This window comes from Carassius auratus, chromosome 49 (genome assembly GCF_003368295.1).
Source record: "Carassius auratus strain Wakin chromosome 49, ASM336829v1, whole genome shotgun sequence".
In the NCBI taxonomy this organism is placed as follows: domain Eukaryota; kingdom Metazoa; phylum Chordata; class Actinopteri; order Cypriniformes; family Cyprinidae; genus Carassius; species Carassius auratus.
Genome location: NC_039291.1, coordinates 15,211,219 through 15,225,260, shown reverse-complemented (window position 1 = coordinate 15,225,260; position 14,042 = coordinate 15,211,219). Strand labels below are relative to the sequence as shown.

The window sequence follows — 14,042 nt, the reverse complement described above, 5'->3', positions numbered from 1 at the left end:
GAAAATTACGAATACTATTTTATAATTAATTACATTATTATAATTTATATCGTATAATAATATATTATAAAAATTATTAATTCTATTTTCCATTTTAGTTTTTTTTTATTTTAGTTATCTATGTTGTTAGTTAATTATTTGGTTTCTGAAATAAAACGTTTTTACATATTTTATCCCAGAGAACACTTTATTTAAAACTGTAATTTCCATTTTATTTATTATAATAAAGCAGATACTGATGCAGTTTAGAATGAACCGAAGTCATAACCGGTTCTTTAAACCATTAATAATCATTCATAAAACTCTCATGATGGAGGAAACCTTCTGCTCCATTCATTCAAAAGAAAATGTAGTAGTCATCTATTAAAATTTTATCATTTAAAATAATGTCCCTTCAGTCCAGGGCTGTCTGAGGTCTCTCGTGTCTCTGGGTATATATATATATATATATATATATATATATATATATATATATATATATATATATATATATATATATTACTCATAATATGATGATTTAATTTGGTTAAAATCACTAGTATTATATGTAGTGTATGTGTAAGTGTTATTACGGTTCCCATCACCTCCTCATCGTATCACTCTTCCTGCAGAAATATTGTGTCATATCTTTTTTATAACTATTTTCATGCTACAGTTTTAGCATTTATACACACACACCAAATAATATAAAGTAGATCTATAGCAGTACACAGTTATGGAGGAGACTGCTATATTAAGATTTCTCTAGAGAAAAGGAAATAAAGAAGAGAAGTGAAAGTCAAGGGTGAGAACTGATGTCATGTTGAAAGTATTGGGTGGATGCATTATTAAAATGGAAAAATAAAATAAAAATTCCTGTATCACATGAAAAGAAAAACAGCCCCTGAGAACCTTGGTTTCTATAAACACAAGAGAAAGAGAAAGAGACGGACAAAAGAGATCTATCTATCTATCTATCTATCTATCTATCTATCTATCTATCTATCTATCTATCTATCTATCTATCTATCTATCTATCTATCTATCTATCTATCTATCTATCTATCTATCTATCTATCTATCTATCTATCTATCTATCTATCTATCTATCTATCTACCTACCTACCTACCTACCTATCTATGTATCTATCAGATCAGTTCTACTGAGCCAGTTTAACTCATTAAAATACAACAGCTTAATATACTATTTATCATGTATAAGGTCCATAGTGATGTCTTAAATTGAAGATGATAGAGCTTTGAAGGGTTATTTTTAGAGAATTCGTGTAGTGCAGAAGATTGTAGTTTTTATCGCGAACACAACACTGCCATCTAGTGTTCATTCACTGTAGTGACAATGATGTGACACGTGACTTGCAGTTTAAGATTTATTGCCACAATAAACATATCAAATGTTATTTGACAATGGTGTGTTTTATAATTTTTTTAAAGATAATATTTTTACATGCCCAAATAGTTAGAATTTTTTTTTAAAAAGTGTATAATAATAATAATAATAATAATAATGCTGATAATAATAATAATAATAATCAATACCAAAACCTGTAAGGACATACCAAAAAAAAAAAAAAAAAAAATCTTGTTTTGAAAGGGAAGAAACATTACTCATGTACATAGGTCCTGAATCTAATTTAAAAGAGTACTTATTACTAAAACAACATACTTTAAAATAATGCACTGAAGTAAAAACCAGATGTAATGTTTTCACTTGCACTAAAATTAAAATATAGTTTATATTTATATAAGAACTTTATTTGTGCTTTAGGTCAATATATTAAGTGTACTTGAAAGCAGGACAAAAAAAATATATATATATATATTCCAATCGCTTTTAATTTGACATTATTACAAACTTTTCAAAGTGTACTTGTCTTGAAAGTGTCTCTTTGAGTTCACTTAAATTACCTTTTGGTTTAGGGTTAGTTACTTGGAGTTATGCATAATTGACATGTTTTATTAAAAGAGTACATTTATATGATGTAAATGTCAAAAGTCCAACACTTTAGCACGTGTGCTTGTTTTGTCTTCATGTTGTCTTCATTCTTGACACCTGCATGCTCTTTGCATGTCTTTCTGATTAAACTCTAATGAACAAAAGAAACCTACATTATAAAAAGAGCAAAGGTTTCTGAACAGATTTATTGGAGCTGAATCTTTGGAGTATGTCAGTCGATCTGAGCTTTTTCTTCCGTGATGCAGATGTTCAAATACAAAACATTGATATCCATTTTAAGGCCTTGCTGTTTTTATTCATTTTTTCCCCTCTTCCTTCAACAGCAACTTACAGAGGCAGTATTGAAAATAAACGTTTTCTTTGCTTCCGCATCTTCTTGTAAAAAAACGCAACGAACACAAACAAAACAAATCGGCACAGAGTTTCAACGACAGTACAAAACCAAAAGAGAATGGGAGCTTTACTTTAGGAAATCCGTAGAGCTTTTTCAATAATGAAAACATCTCCATAATTGACCATTTCAGAATCGGATTACATATTCTGAAACTATATTTATATATATATATATATAAAATGAACACTGTCTTTTTTATTTCAGTTGTCTTTTTTATAAATGAATGCTATAAACACATAAACTTCTTCAAATATATCGATCAGTGCAACAATGTTTCTTTTTCGTTAATGCTACAGTATGCTTTCTCACAGAATCAGCTTCAGCTGACACACATGTAGCATCGACTCGAGGATCCACGTCCTCGGAAAGAAAGGGGAAAACAGAAGTGTTGGCCACAGTATACAGCACACAGTACATGAACATACCCAGAAACCTGTAGAAAACATTAGTATTGTCAGCAGTGAAGCCCTGTTATCGGTTAAACTGTGTGTGTACGGCATTGCTAACATCAGATCCATCTGATGAATGAGAGATGAGATGAGATGCTCTCCAGACGTCTCAAGAGAAGGGCTGGTTGTGATTGGACCCTGCAGATTGAGGCAACAGTCCTTTGGTACAGACACAAGGCCAACGACAGAACGATGTGTGAGGACATCTAATAGCACCACTCTTAAAATCAGAGTTTTATTCAAGAGCACATGCATTCAAGCTCGACGGATGGAGACAGAAGCGCTTTGATGAATCCTCAAATCAAAGCCATCAAGGCAAGGATGAGCATTCATTTCTTCCTCTCTCTTTTTTTGGTATGCTGGATAAACAGACATTCTGAACGTTATGATGATTATAAATCTGTAATCCAGGTGAACTCAGTCGAGCCACTGCAGATGAAATGCGTTTAGTGTATGTGCGAGTGCTTGTTCTCATGATTTGTATCAGCATCTGTTCTGAACGAGGGCTGCATCTTTTGGAAACGTAGCAAAATAACCAAACAGGACGGAAAAAGCACACGGTTCACTTTCACAAAACAGTCGGACGATTGTATTTACAACATACAACCCAAGAAAAAAAGGATACTGCAGCTTTCTTTTTTGTCCTTTTACTAATTTCTCTGAAAAACGGCATTAAAATATATTAAAACTTATGTACAATATGCATGATTTCAACGTTAAAGCGCTATGAATTTACCGGGATTTGTTTTGCAGATTCGACTGACAGCTATTTTGAGAACTAAAGGGTTGAAAACACCATAAAAACAACAGAGGAGGCCAAAAAAGATGTACCAAAGGCACTGACTGAACCATACCCAGAATGCAACAGGGCTGGATGATTCTCCACCCCCTTTGATCTTTGCCCTTCCAAATTACCTTCCCTTGGCCATATATGGTTCATTTGTTTTTTGTTTTTTATTCACATCTCCTTAAAGCGCAAAACAATCTTTTAAAATAAAAAATAAATTTCCTCCTAGAAAAAAAAAAGATAAATACTTTATAACATTATTATATATTGGTCTCAACACCAGCATCCGATTGTAAAAATGAGCAACCAAAATTAATACAAAACGATAAAATTAAAAATTAAAATAACAATTTCAATCATCTGTACATATTCTTATTTTTCATTTTGTTTTAGTTTGAGTTTTTTCCCATGAATTCAATGTTTTGTACACAGTGTCCCCTACTGGTAGGTTCTGTTCACTGCAGCTCCTGAGAAAAGCATGGCTCAGTCCAGACCTCTCATTGGTTCACTGAACCACAGAGCCTTGTCCTCCTCCAATCAGAAGGCTTCGGCAGTCCGTTTAGCCCCGCCCTCCCTGAGGAGAGGTCCCCTCTCATTGGTCTCACGCTTCTGAGTACGTGTTCTGTGAGTTGAGCTTGTCCTTCTTTAACTTGACGCCGTCCACCAGCTCAAAGTTATAGTTTTCCAGAGCGGATAAGTTCCTGTCGGACATGGCGCTGTGGGAGCAGGCGCAGTAGAGGACCACGCCGCAGATGGCTCCGAGGAAGACCCCCAGCGCGCTCATAGCGATGATGGTGATGAGGATGGGGTCCAGCGTCTTCAGCATGTTTCCAGCGCCGCTGATCTCGTGGTTCTCCACGATCTCAGGGAAGTCTGTGATGTCCACGACTGGAAGAGAACAGACCAGAAAACCTGTTTAGATATGGTTTTTGGATTTTATAAGATCTGGATTACATGATTGTTGTGTGCTGTTGTATAACACAATGTGATTAGAACTCCCTCCAAACACACAATGACACTGAAACAAAAAAATGGCATAGAAACTATTTAGAAATTGCTTGTAAATTTCACAAAGAAATGTCAAGTAACTGTGAAGCGGAAAGACTTGAATACAATTTTTCTTTCATCTAATGTTTGTTTACAGTGCACTCATTGTGTGAGTGTTTGTGTGGATCACATTTGAGAAAGCTACTTACTGATGTCATTGAATTTGTCCTCCGTTAGAATTGGCTCTGGGTCTGTAAATGGACATCATAAAACAGTCAGGAAATTAATATTGTCCAGTATCGTCATTCGTCATATTGTCAGACTTCCAAAGGGCCAAAATATGGCTTAAAATGATTTAATATAAGACTTCATAGAATAAGCTTTAAAAGCTACAACAGCTAAAAATCTAACTATGAATTCAAAATATATTTCTTATTTTAATATATTCCCTCAGATGCTGTTATATTTATGGACCATGCTTGTCTTGGTCTTGGAACAACCGAATATATGAGAGAAGTTAAAATAAATAAATAATTTAATAATTATTATTATTATTATTTTTGTTTGTAATGTATATATATATATAGATTTGTCAAGTTAAAAAAAAAAGTATTGGGCTGAAATAGCTGTTTAGGAGTAAAAAAACAAAAACATAATAATAATATACAAAAAAATAAAAAATTATGAATAAAAAACTGTAATCATAACTGACTAAAAATAATGTAAATTAATTGGTAATAAAGTGTAAACCCAGTTATTGGATTATGAAAATTCTGGAATTATAACATTTAATAATTTTAATGATTTATAAATATATTATTGAAATATATTAATACATAGACCTTAAGTCAGTGTCACACCATATTTAACATTTGACAGGAATTAAAATGAGGATGTGAGAACTTAAAGTACATACAAAAGCAACAACAACAACAAAAAACCTCCATAAAACAGTGTTGAAGGTTGGCAGTTGTGAGAATCACACGATGTAGGACTTTTATACCGTGCACAAAACTGTACGTTTGTCTCTCACAGCCTCATTTTCATCCACATTTAATCTAATGCCAGTAAATAAAAGTATTCAGTTTTGCAATTACAGCAGAAACATCCATAAGCCCCAGGATGTTGGACACAGGCTTGATTTGTCTCAGTGTAGTCTGCTCTGTAAAGACTCACCCTTGCAGTCATCCACGTTCAGACTGTCTAGGATCTTGATGTCATCCACAGCAATGTCTCCCCAACTCTTCCTCTCCACTACGCTTTCAATTACCACCTGAAATAAACACAAACACCAACATTCAATATAGTTCAAATGTAATCAATGTAAACACACACACGCTCATCTCCTTCTCTCCGCACCTGGTAGGGTTTGTTGGAGTGGGGTATGAGCACACGGCCCTCCCTCCAGCGGTTGCCTTGATGACCGCTGACCGTCCAGAGCAGGACGTCAGCTGAGCCCTGGCTGCTTTCTCTGCGCTGTTTGATGTGAAGCGTGCCGATGTGAGAGCCGAACATGTGATACCAGAAGGACAAGCACAGGTCCGAGTCCTGGCCCGACACGGATGGACTCACTAACCGAGCCACTTCTGTCTCCTGAGCACCTGTGGCCAGGGTGTAGATGAAGTTCCCTGATCCGCCTGCAGCAGACGGAGAGAAACCACGTGAGCTTCGGGTGTCTCACAGTTTCCGTGCTGTGAGGTCAGTTTCTCACCAGTGTGGTCCATGTTTGGGCCGGTGTTCAGAGTCGGGGTGCCGCTGGACTGGATCTGCCACCTGAAACCGCTGTCCTCGGACATCCAGCCACAGAATGAAGGATCACTGGCCCAGCCGAAATCACAGGCGAACCACAGGAACGCTGCACAGAGAACACACACAGAGAAGATTATTAACAGAGCCAAAGCAGTGACACATACAGAATACTATTTATATTTTATATAATTTATTGCATTTTAATATACTACAACAAATATAATATATATGAGTAAATATGATGACGTTTTTTTTTTTTACTGTACACCACCATTCAAAGGTTTGGGGTTGGAAAGATGTTTTAATGTATTTGAAAATAGTCTCTTTTCCTCACCAAGACTGCATTTATTTGATTAAAAATACAGTAAAAACAGTAATATTGTGAAATATTATTACAATTTAGAATATCTGTTTTCTATGTATATATATTATAAAATATAATTTATTTCTGTGATGCTCCGCTGTATTTTCAGCATCATTTTCAGAAACCATTATATATTTTCCCAGGATTCTTTAATGAATAGAAAGTCCAAAAGAACAGCATTTATTGGAACACTCGTGGAAATAAAAGGTACAAAATCTATCACTGTGATGGTAACTTTAAAAAAGTACTCTTTTGTACCTTATTTACTCCTAAAAGAGGAGTATTATTACCTTAAAGGTTCATATTTATACCTTAAAAGTACATATTAGTACCTAAATAATATATATTAGTACCTTTTGAAAGTGACAGCTGTTATAACGTTATAAATGTCTTTACTGTCCCTTTTGATAAATTTCATAAAACCTTGCTAACAAAGGTGTTAATTTCTCTTTCTCTCTCTCAAAAAATAAATAAATAAATAAATAAATAAATAAATAAAATACACAAATCTTACTGACCCCACACATTTGAACGCTCTGAAGCTACTGTGTGATTGATTCGACTCCACAGAGGGCCAAAGAAACATGTTTTATATCCGCCGTCCACTTGATGGCAATAAAGAGTTATTTACCATTCAGAAAACACCAACATTTAAGCATGAGCATTTCCAAATTCTGTTGGGCCTGAACCAAATCCACATTCATATATAAACATAACTAGATCTTGAGTGAGAATACAGAGCACACCAAACAATGAAGCTTTGAATTGAAACTGACATGAAAGAATGAGGGAGGGATTTAACAATGTTAGATTGAGTGAGAGATAGAAAGCCAAAGAGAGAGAGAGCATGAAATGCAGAGTGAATTGAGACGGACAGAAAAGCAGAAGCATGTCTAGGATGTCAGCTTCTGGTGCCTGCACAATCTCAGCGCTGCTTTTCTAGACAGTTTAATAAAGCCAAGCGCTCCGCTCCCTTAATAAAGTCAGGATTCTCCACGAGTTTCACAGGGTATTTGCTCACTGAATGCAAAGGAAAGAATTTCCCATTAAAAGCCGCAGCTCAGGCACGCAGCCATTGCCGCTACAAAAAAATGCTAGTTTCCAATTAAAAGTTATTTCTTCATTTCCATCTTTAAATGGATTGGGGCTGTCGCAGTGGAGGACAGTGCAAGAATACGTTTCACTACAGTCCAGAACGTTCTCCCAGTTTCTAATGCTTCTCATACTGTATCAAATAAACCACATCCAATAATAGAAAGTGCACACCTCTACTCAATGTTAACCAACCAAAACCATACCCACACACAAGGACACATGCTTATTAGGACCTTCAATCTATTCAGTTGTTTCGCTGTCGTGATGAGCCTCAGCCAGGGCCACACACACACACACACACACACACACACTGGCTAATTAGACAAGGTCAGTTAAGGGGCATTTCTCATTTGTCCATTAGCGAGCAGTCTTGAATGGCTAATCAGTCATTACGCTGAAATAGCAAATCAGAGGGGCTCTTTATAGATTTTCACAAGAACACTTCAGAAACGAGATTACATACTCATCTTTGAGTTTACACACTAACAATCAAATAGCCTCAACAAACAAACAGCGAACAAAGAAAACATCCAATAAGAGTTTTGGTTCTTAAAGGTGCAGTGTGTAATTTCTGTGCTGCTAGCCACACCAAACAGAATTGCAAAAATGTTTATTATTATGTTTTTTAAATTTATTTTTTCATAATTTTTTTTTTTTGTGGTTCAGAAAAACGGGTATTCCTGCACCAAACCCATGTTGGACTGACATAAACATTTTAAATGCATTACATGGTTTACATTATTCTAGGAAATAAGCTACTACTGACTTACTTATAGCTGTCCTTTTACACTGAACTGGGATAGAAGAAAGTAAGCTAAGATTGCAAAAATGACACGCCGCACCTTTAAGGGAGTAAGTATTAGTACAGTTAAAGAAAATCCTGTATAATTAAAGAAATCATGGATATAATTAGATGTAGGTACCTTTCTCACCTGGAACAGTGCTCGTCTCTGTGGTCATCTCTGGCGCTGCGGTTCCACCTGTAGTGTGGACACAGTGAAGGCCATTAGATGAAAAGTTAAAGTGAGATACTGGCTAATATTTTATTTGAGTGTTATCAGGAGGTAAGAATCTGACTGGGCTAATTCCCCTCTTTGTATTTGCTTAGCATTTTTAAAACTTTGCCAGATGAGACATGCAAATACATTTCTGTTCATGTGGAACCTTTGCTTTTATCATTTGGCAGAGGGGGGTGTAATTCTGTGTAACACACACTCTGTGAGACTGCACTGAAGTGAACAGAGGAGATTAGAGGCAGATTTTTTTAATGGGCTGTTAGTATTAGCAGCTGGAGAGCAGAAGAAACTTTAATAGTCAAGGTAAGTGCAAGCTAGTTTGGAATGGAGTACCACATTACTGTATACTGCATACTTAGTAGTACTGTTACTGTTTAATACCAACATTTTTTTATTGTATGTGAAACAGTATGAACTGTAAAATGGAATAATAACTCAATGAATGCTATACGCTACACAGTATATACTCTATTCTGCATACTGTTTCCTTGAACTAGAGCAAACAGTAAATTTAGCAATTTAAGCAGCAGTTATATACATGATCTTAGTATGCACATACTGAATTCTGCATACTACACAGTATATAATGTATACTAGTTCTTACCATTTTCAAATGCATTGTAATATTCATTGATAATTAACCATTTAAACTGTAGTATGCTGCAATGTTGTAACATGACCTTGCTACATTACAGTTTTACATCCAGTAACCATCGCAAGACTAAACACAGTAAATTTGCATTTTTAATCCAATTTTGTATAAAACGATCTTAACTTTTGGCAGTCCACACAGTTGAAGTTGAGATTGCATTTGATATTGCTCGCCGTTCATTCATCACTGTCTGGCTTTTGTAATGAAATGCAAGGTCAAGTAGAGCGCTTTTGGCAAATGTAGTAGGTTATTTCAATATTAGATGCATGCAGAACATTTGCATACCATGCACAGTATGCTTCTCCTCTAGTAGGAGTAGCATGGTTAGTTTGGTTATGGGCAAAGAAACAATTAGGGTCACAGCATGAGGAGTGATTAGTAAAAGCATTCCCAAAAAAAGGCTAGAAGCTGATATTTGTGGAAGCATGGGAGGCAGTTAGTTTACTGGGGGAGCAAGATGCAGTAAGTAAGGGTGCAGTCTCAGCAGGCGGGTGTTAGCACCTGTCTGGTCGTAGTCATCACCTGTTCCACTGTGGCAGTTGGCCTGGTCATCATCACACTCGTCTGATGGCGCAGTGGAGGATGTGGGCATAGTAGGGGGCACTGTGGGCACTACATAGAGAAAATCAGAGAAAGAGAGAAAAACAGATACTCATTACTCATGAAAATACAAACTGTTACATACCTGTAGCTGCCACACGATAAAGCAACGGCAGTACTAAAGTACATTTTCATTGTTTTCAAGGTGATTACTGACTTTCTAAAACCATGTAGTACTATGGTATTTTTTGAATGTTTCCTTCCACAATCATCTTTATGTTTATGCTCTTTCTGTAGTCTCTCCAAGTCTGTAGCTCTTTGATACGGGCCTGTGCGTGACTCTGGGTGCAGGACTTGAGGATGTTATGCTCCACCCTGGGCCGGTACAGCTCGCTGAAACTGCTGTGTCCTCTCATTATGGCTGCCTGTGCCCCTTTGGATGTGGCCTTTTCCTACATCTGCCTAAAGCCCTGTGTTTACTCTCAGCTTGTAATGAGCTGCCGTTAAGCCTGTTGGGCTTTCCCGGGATAGAAGGAGAGGGAAAAATGAGCGGGGAGGGAGAGGGGGAAACAGGAGCTGTAGTGGAAGTTGAGCGAATGAACTGGGGGCATTTTAGAGAGAGTCTCTAAAGCAGAGGGGTCACAGCGAGGTCACCGTGCTGGCTCTGGACAGCAATGTTGATCGCACGCTCCTGCTAGGACTTAGTGTCCTGCTGTGAGGAATGCATATGTGTATAAATAGGGTCACTTGTTTGATTGTGAGGGTTTTAGGTAAGACAAGGAAAGAAAGCGGGTGAATTTATATACACAGTAGTGACCTGCGTGTGCATGTGCTGGCATTAAAAGTGAAAACAAGCATTATCATCTGACTAAAGCTCCCTCTGGGATGCTGTGGCTTACACAAGCAAGTCTCACAGTCGCTGAAAAATCCAATATGTAAATCCACTTAACGCTGCCTCAACAGAAAACACACACACACACACACACACACACCCCATCAGAGCTAAACTAATTCAGAAAGTAAGACAGAGGGGAAGACATCAAGGACCATTCGATAATCCTTCTAGGCAGGTGGACTAAAGATTATCTCCAGTTGTGATGGGCCTTGTTATTTAGGAGTGTCACAGGCCCCTGCTTTTCTGGGTAGGATACATCCTTTGATGCAGCATCTGCAGGACAAGTAATTATGAAGAAAGCTAAGCCGTACCCTATCCTGTTCTCTTGAGGGGATAAGTCCAAATTCAATCAAATAGCATCTGTACTATAAGACCACACACTTGAGGACCGTCAAATTCCTTTTAGATCAAAGGTCTATAATTCTTTTTGTCTTTTACTCACTTGCTTTGGACTATGTGTCTTTGGCTTGCTGCAAGATTGTTCATTATGTGTATGAATCACTGTTACTTTGAAAATTATTGTTGGAATAACAACTCGCTTCCCTAGCCTAAAGTTACAGACTTTGAAAACAGCAGAGCAACTTATAATGTGACTGAAAAATGTAGTTAAGTAAGTAGTGTCCCTTCTTGAGTACTCCTCAGTAGTCATATGAATGTGGGGTTATGCGTGTGTCTTGTGAATGAGTTTTCAACTTACCTTCCATTTCACAGCCCAGGAGTTCCAATCTAAGTCCCATCCCAGCAGGAGTGGCTCTGTCTGGGTACACCCTAACAAAGCGTGTCAACACAGGCTCAACCGTCCTCAACGCTGGCGTGTCATAGTTCAAATTCCCCTCAAATATCTGCCAAGAACAACGACAGAGTCAGAGACAAAGTTACCAGTCAAGCAGAGAAAATGAACTTGGATAAAAATGGAAAAAGATAAAGGTGAAAGCTTTATTAAGAGTGTCCCAAAGTTTGTCTGACAGGGAAAGCAAAGAACAGAGCTTTAATGAAAGAGAACGAGTGAGAGGGCACACAGCTCACACCTATCTTAACTTGGGCACTGCTGTATTCCTAACGCAAATATGCATTTCTTCAACTTTACTTCTGAAACTGTACGGCTGTGCTAGCGCAAAAAAAGAAAGGCTGTGGGATAACACTGTAGTCTATGACAGCAGGATGCACAGGTTTTCAGAAGCATCCACCTTTGACATAAACTTCTAAAGCCTTAAAACCAAGACATGATGTACCACAGGTGGCAGACCTAAAAAAGGAAGGAAAGACGAAAAAGACACTCGCCAGAGGTAATGTAGGTACAGAACAAGACAAGAAATAATGAAAGAGCATTAATGGCCATTGGAGCTAATGTGTCTCCTTTTGTCCCTCAAACTAAGAAAGAGATATAAAGGTTTTAAAAGCGGCCTCCTAGGATTGATATTCCAATCCAGCTTTTTGATAGAAGATAAGGCACATAGTCTATGCTTTACAAAAAAGTCATGATGTGATTCTTGCAGCATTTCTTTTGAAATTTGTCTGCTCATGTATCACTATGTTATTCATGTATCACTATGATCTCAAATGAACACTATACTGTTCTATTCTGTTTTGATATTATGACTTTTTGGATTAAAATGATTAGTAGTATTGTTGAATGCACTTGGGATGTTCCCCTAATATTGTGCTCAAAGCATTAGTCTAAAGCCTTAATTACACCAAGAACAGCTTCCCTATATCTTACCTTGGGCTTGTTGCCGGTAGAATCCATCACCACTTTCCAGTCGGATCCATTGTTGCTGTAGCCCAGCCGAAACTTCTTCATGAATACCTTGTTATCACGGTGTTTACCTCCCTGGATGATCAAACCTCGGACCAATTTCTCCTCACCCAGATCTATCTGCAGCCACTCATCCACATACGGCTGGGGCTGCGGCAACAAGGACCATCCCGAACGGCTGGTCAACAGACGGGCATTCTCTGACACCCAGGTGCGCTCGGTGTGGGATGAAACTGTGATCTGAGAGTCTGCGATAAGGCCTGAGACCATTCCCAACATTCCAGAACATGGGTACTCTGTTGAAGGACAAAGAGAGTATTAGATTCAAGGAAGTTTCAAACCCTAGTGACGATCCTGAGCTGTTACATGAAAAGCAGCAGACAGAGAAAAATATAAGTGCATCTCATATTTATTAAAGCCCTCAAAAAACCTTGGACTGACCATCAAAGGAGAAAGATACTTTTTGGACCCAGATTGTGTAGTTTTGGGATCAACTAGCAGGGGCTAACAGGTTCATGCTAACTAGCCAAACCTCAATCCCTCGGTGAGACTGTTGTCTAACCTACCATGGCTGTGGCAAAACAAATGTACCTTTATTTGTCATGCCAATAAAACACATGGACGCAGAGAATGAGAGAGCTGTTTGAGAACATATTGGAAAAGCAACATGTCTATGAAAGATTAGATTAGCTTTGTGTGGGTGAGTCTGAGAGGAAGAAAAACAATGATGTCGCTTGATAAACCTGGTAGAAATGGTCACATCTCATTGAGCTGGGAAACGTTCTTACCAACAACCTAAAATGGTCACGGACCATAAAGAGGCTGAACAAAGAGAGAAGGAAAGACATTCATTGCACAGGAAAGACAGATGAAGTGGACAGAAGAGATAAGAAACCCCTTGTTCTCTTTGTTTCTCTCTCTCCATCTTCCTTTCACCAATGACCTTGTGCATTAACTCCTCTGCCTCTTTTCTCAAGCTACTTAATTAAACATTTCTCTAGTGAATCTACCTTTTATTTCTGAACAGTGTGTCACTCTCCTCTTCAGTCTTGCTCCACTTATACCTTCATTTAATTTTGTTTTTCATCTGCTTTCTTATTCACCTCATTCAAAGCTATCCCTTCATTTATCTTGCAATCAATCTATCTTCATCTCTTCAAACTGACTTCCTTTGTTGGATTTTTCATGCTTTGCTACATTTAGGCAAAAGCAGGTTGAGTTTGAGGGAAATTATCAGACATGCAGCACTGGCCAACTGACTGTGTCTTGCCTGTCACAGCTTTTGTACCTTCTCCTGCGCAGTGGGATTTGTGACCTGCCAGCGATACCATAATCTACAATCATCACCCGTGGAGCAGGAAAGCGCCAGAGACAATCTTGAACGAGTCATAGATGAACCTAATG

The 14,042-nt window shown here is 37.6% G+C and overlaps 1 protein-coding gene across 1 annotated transcript; it reads right to left on the bottom strand.

The window, feature by feature from the left end:
* Positions 1-2,120: 2,120 nt before the first annotated feature.
* On the bottom strand, positions 2,121-12,956 carry LOC113065972 (neuropilin-1a-like; the record flags this gene model as incomplete). The annotated part of the gene is made up of 9 exons (XM_026237501.1): positions 2,121-4,472; positions 4,781-4,822; positions 5,748-5,844; positions 5,931-6,208; positions 6,283-6,426; positions 8,712-8,759; positions 9,949-10,059; positions 11,580-11,724; positions 12,603-12,956. Coding segments are annotated over 9 exons (1,506 nt in total), but the record flags the coding sequence as incomplete, so codon positions are not given.
* Between the last annotated feature and the right edge of the window lie 1,086 nt (positions 12,957-14,042).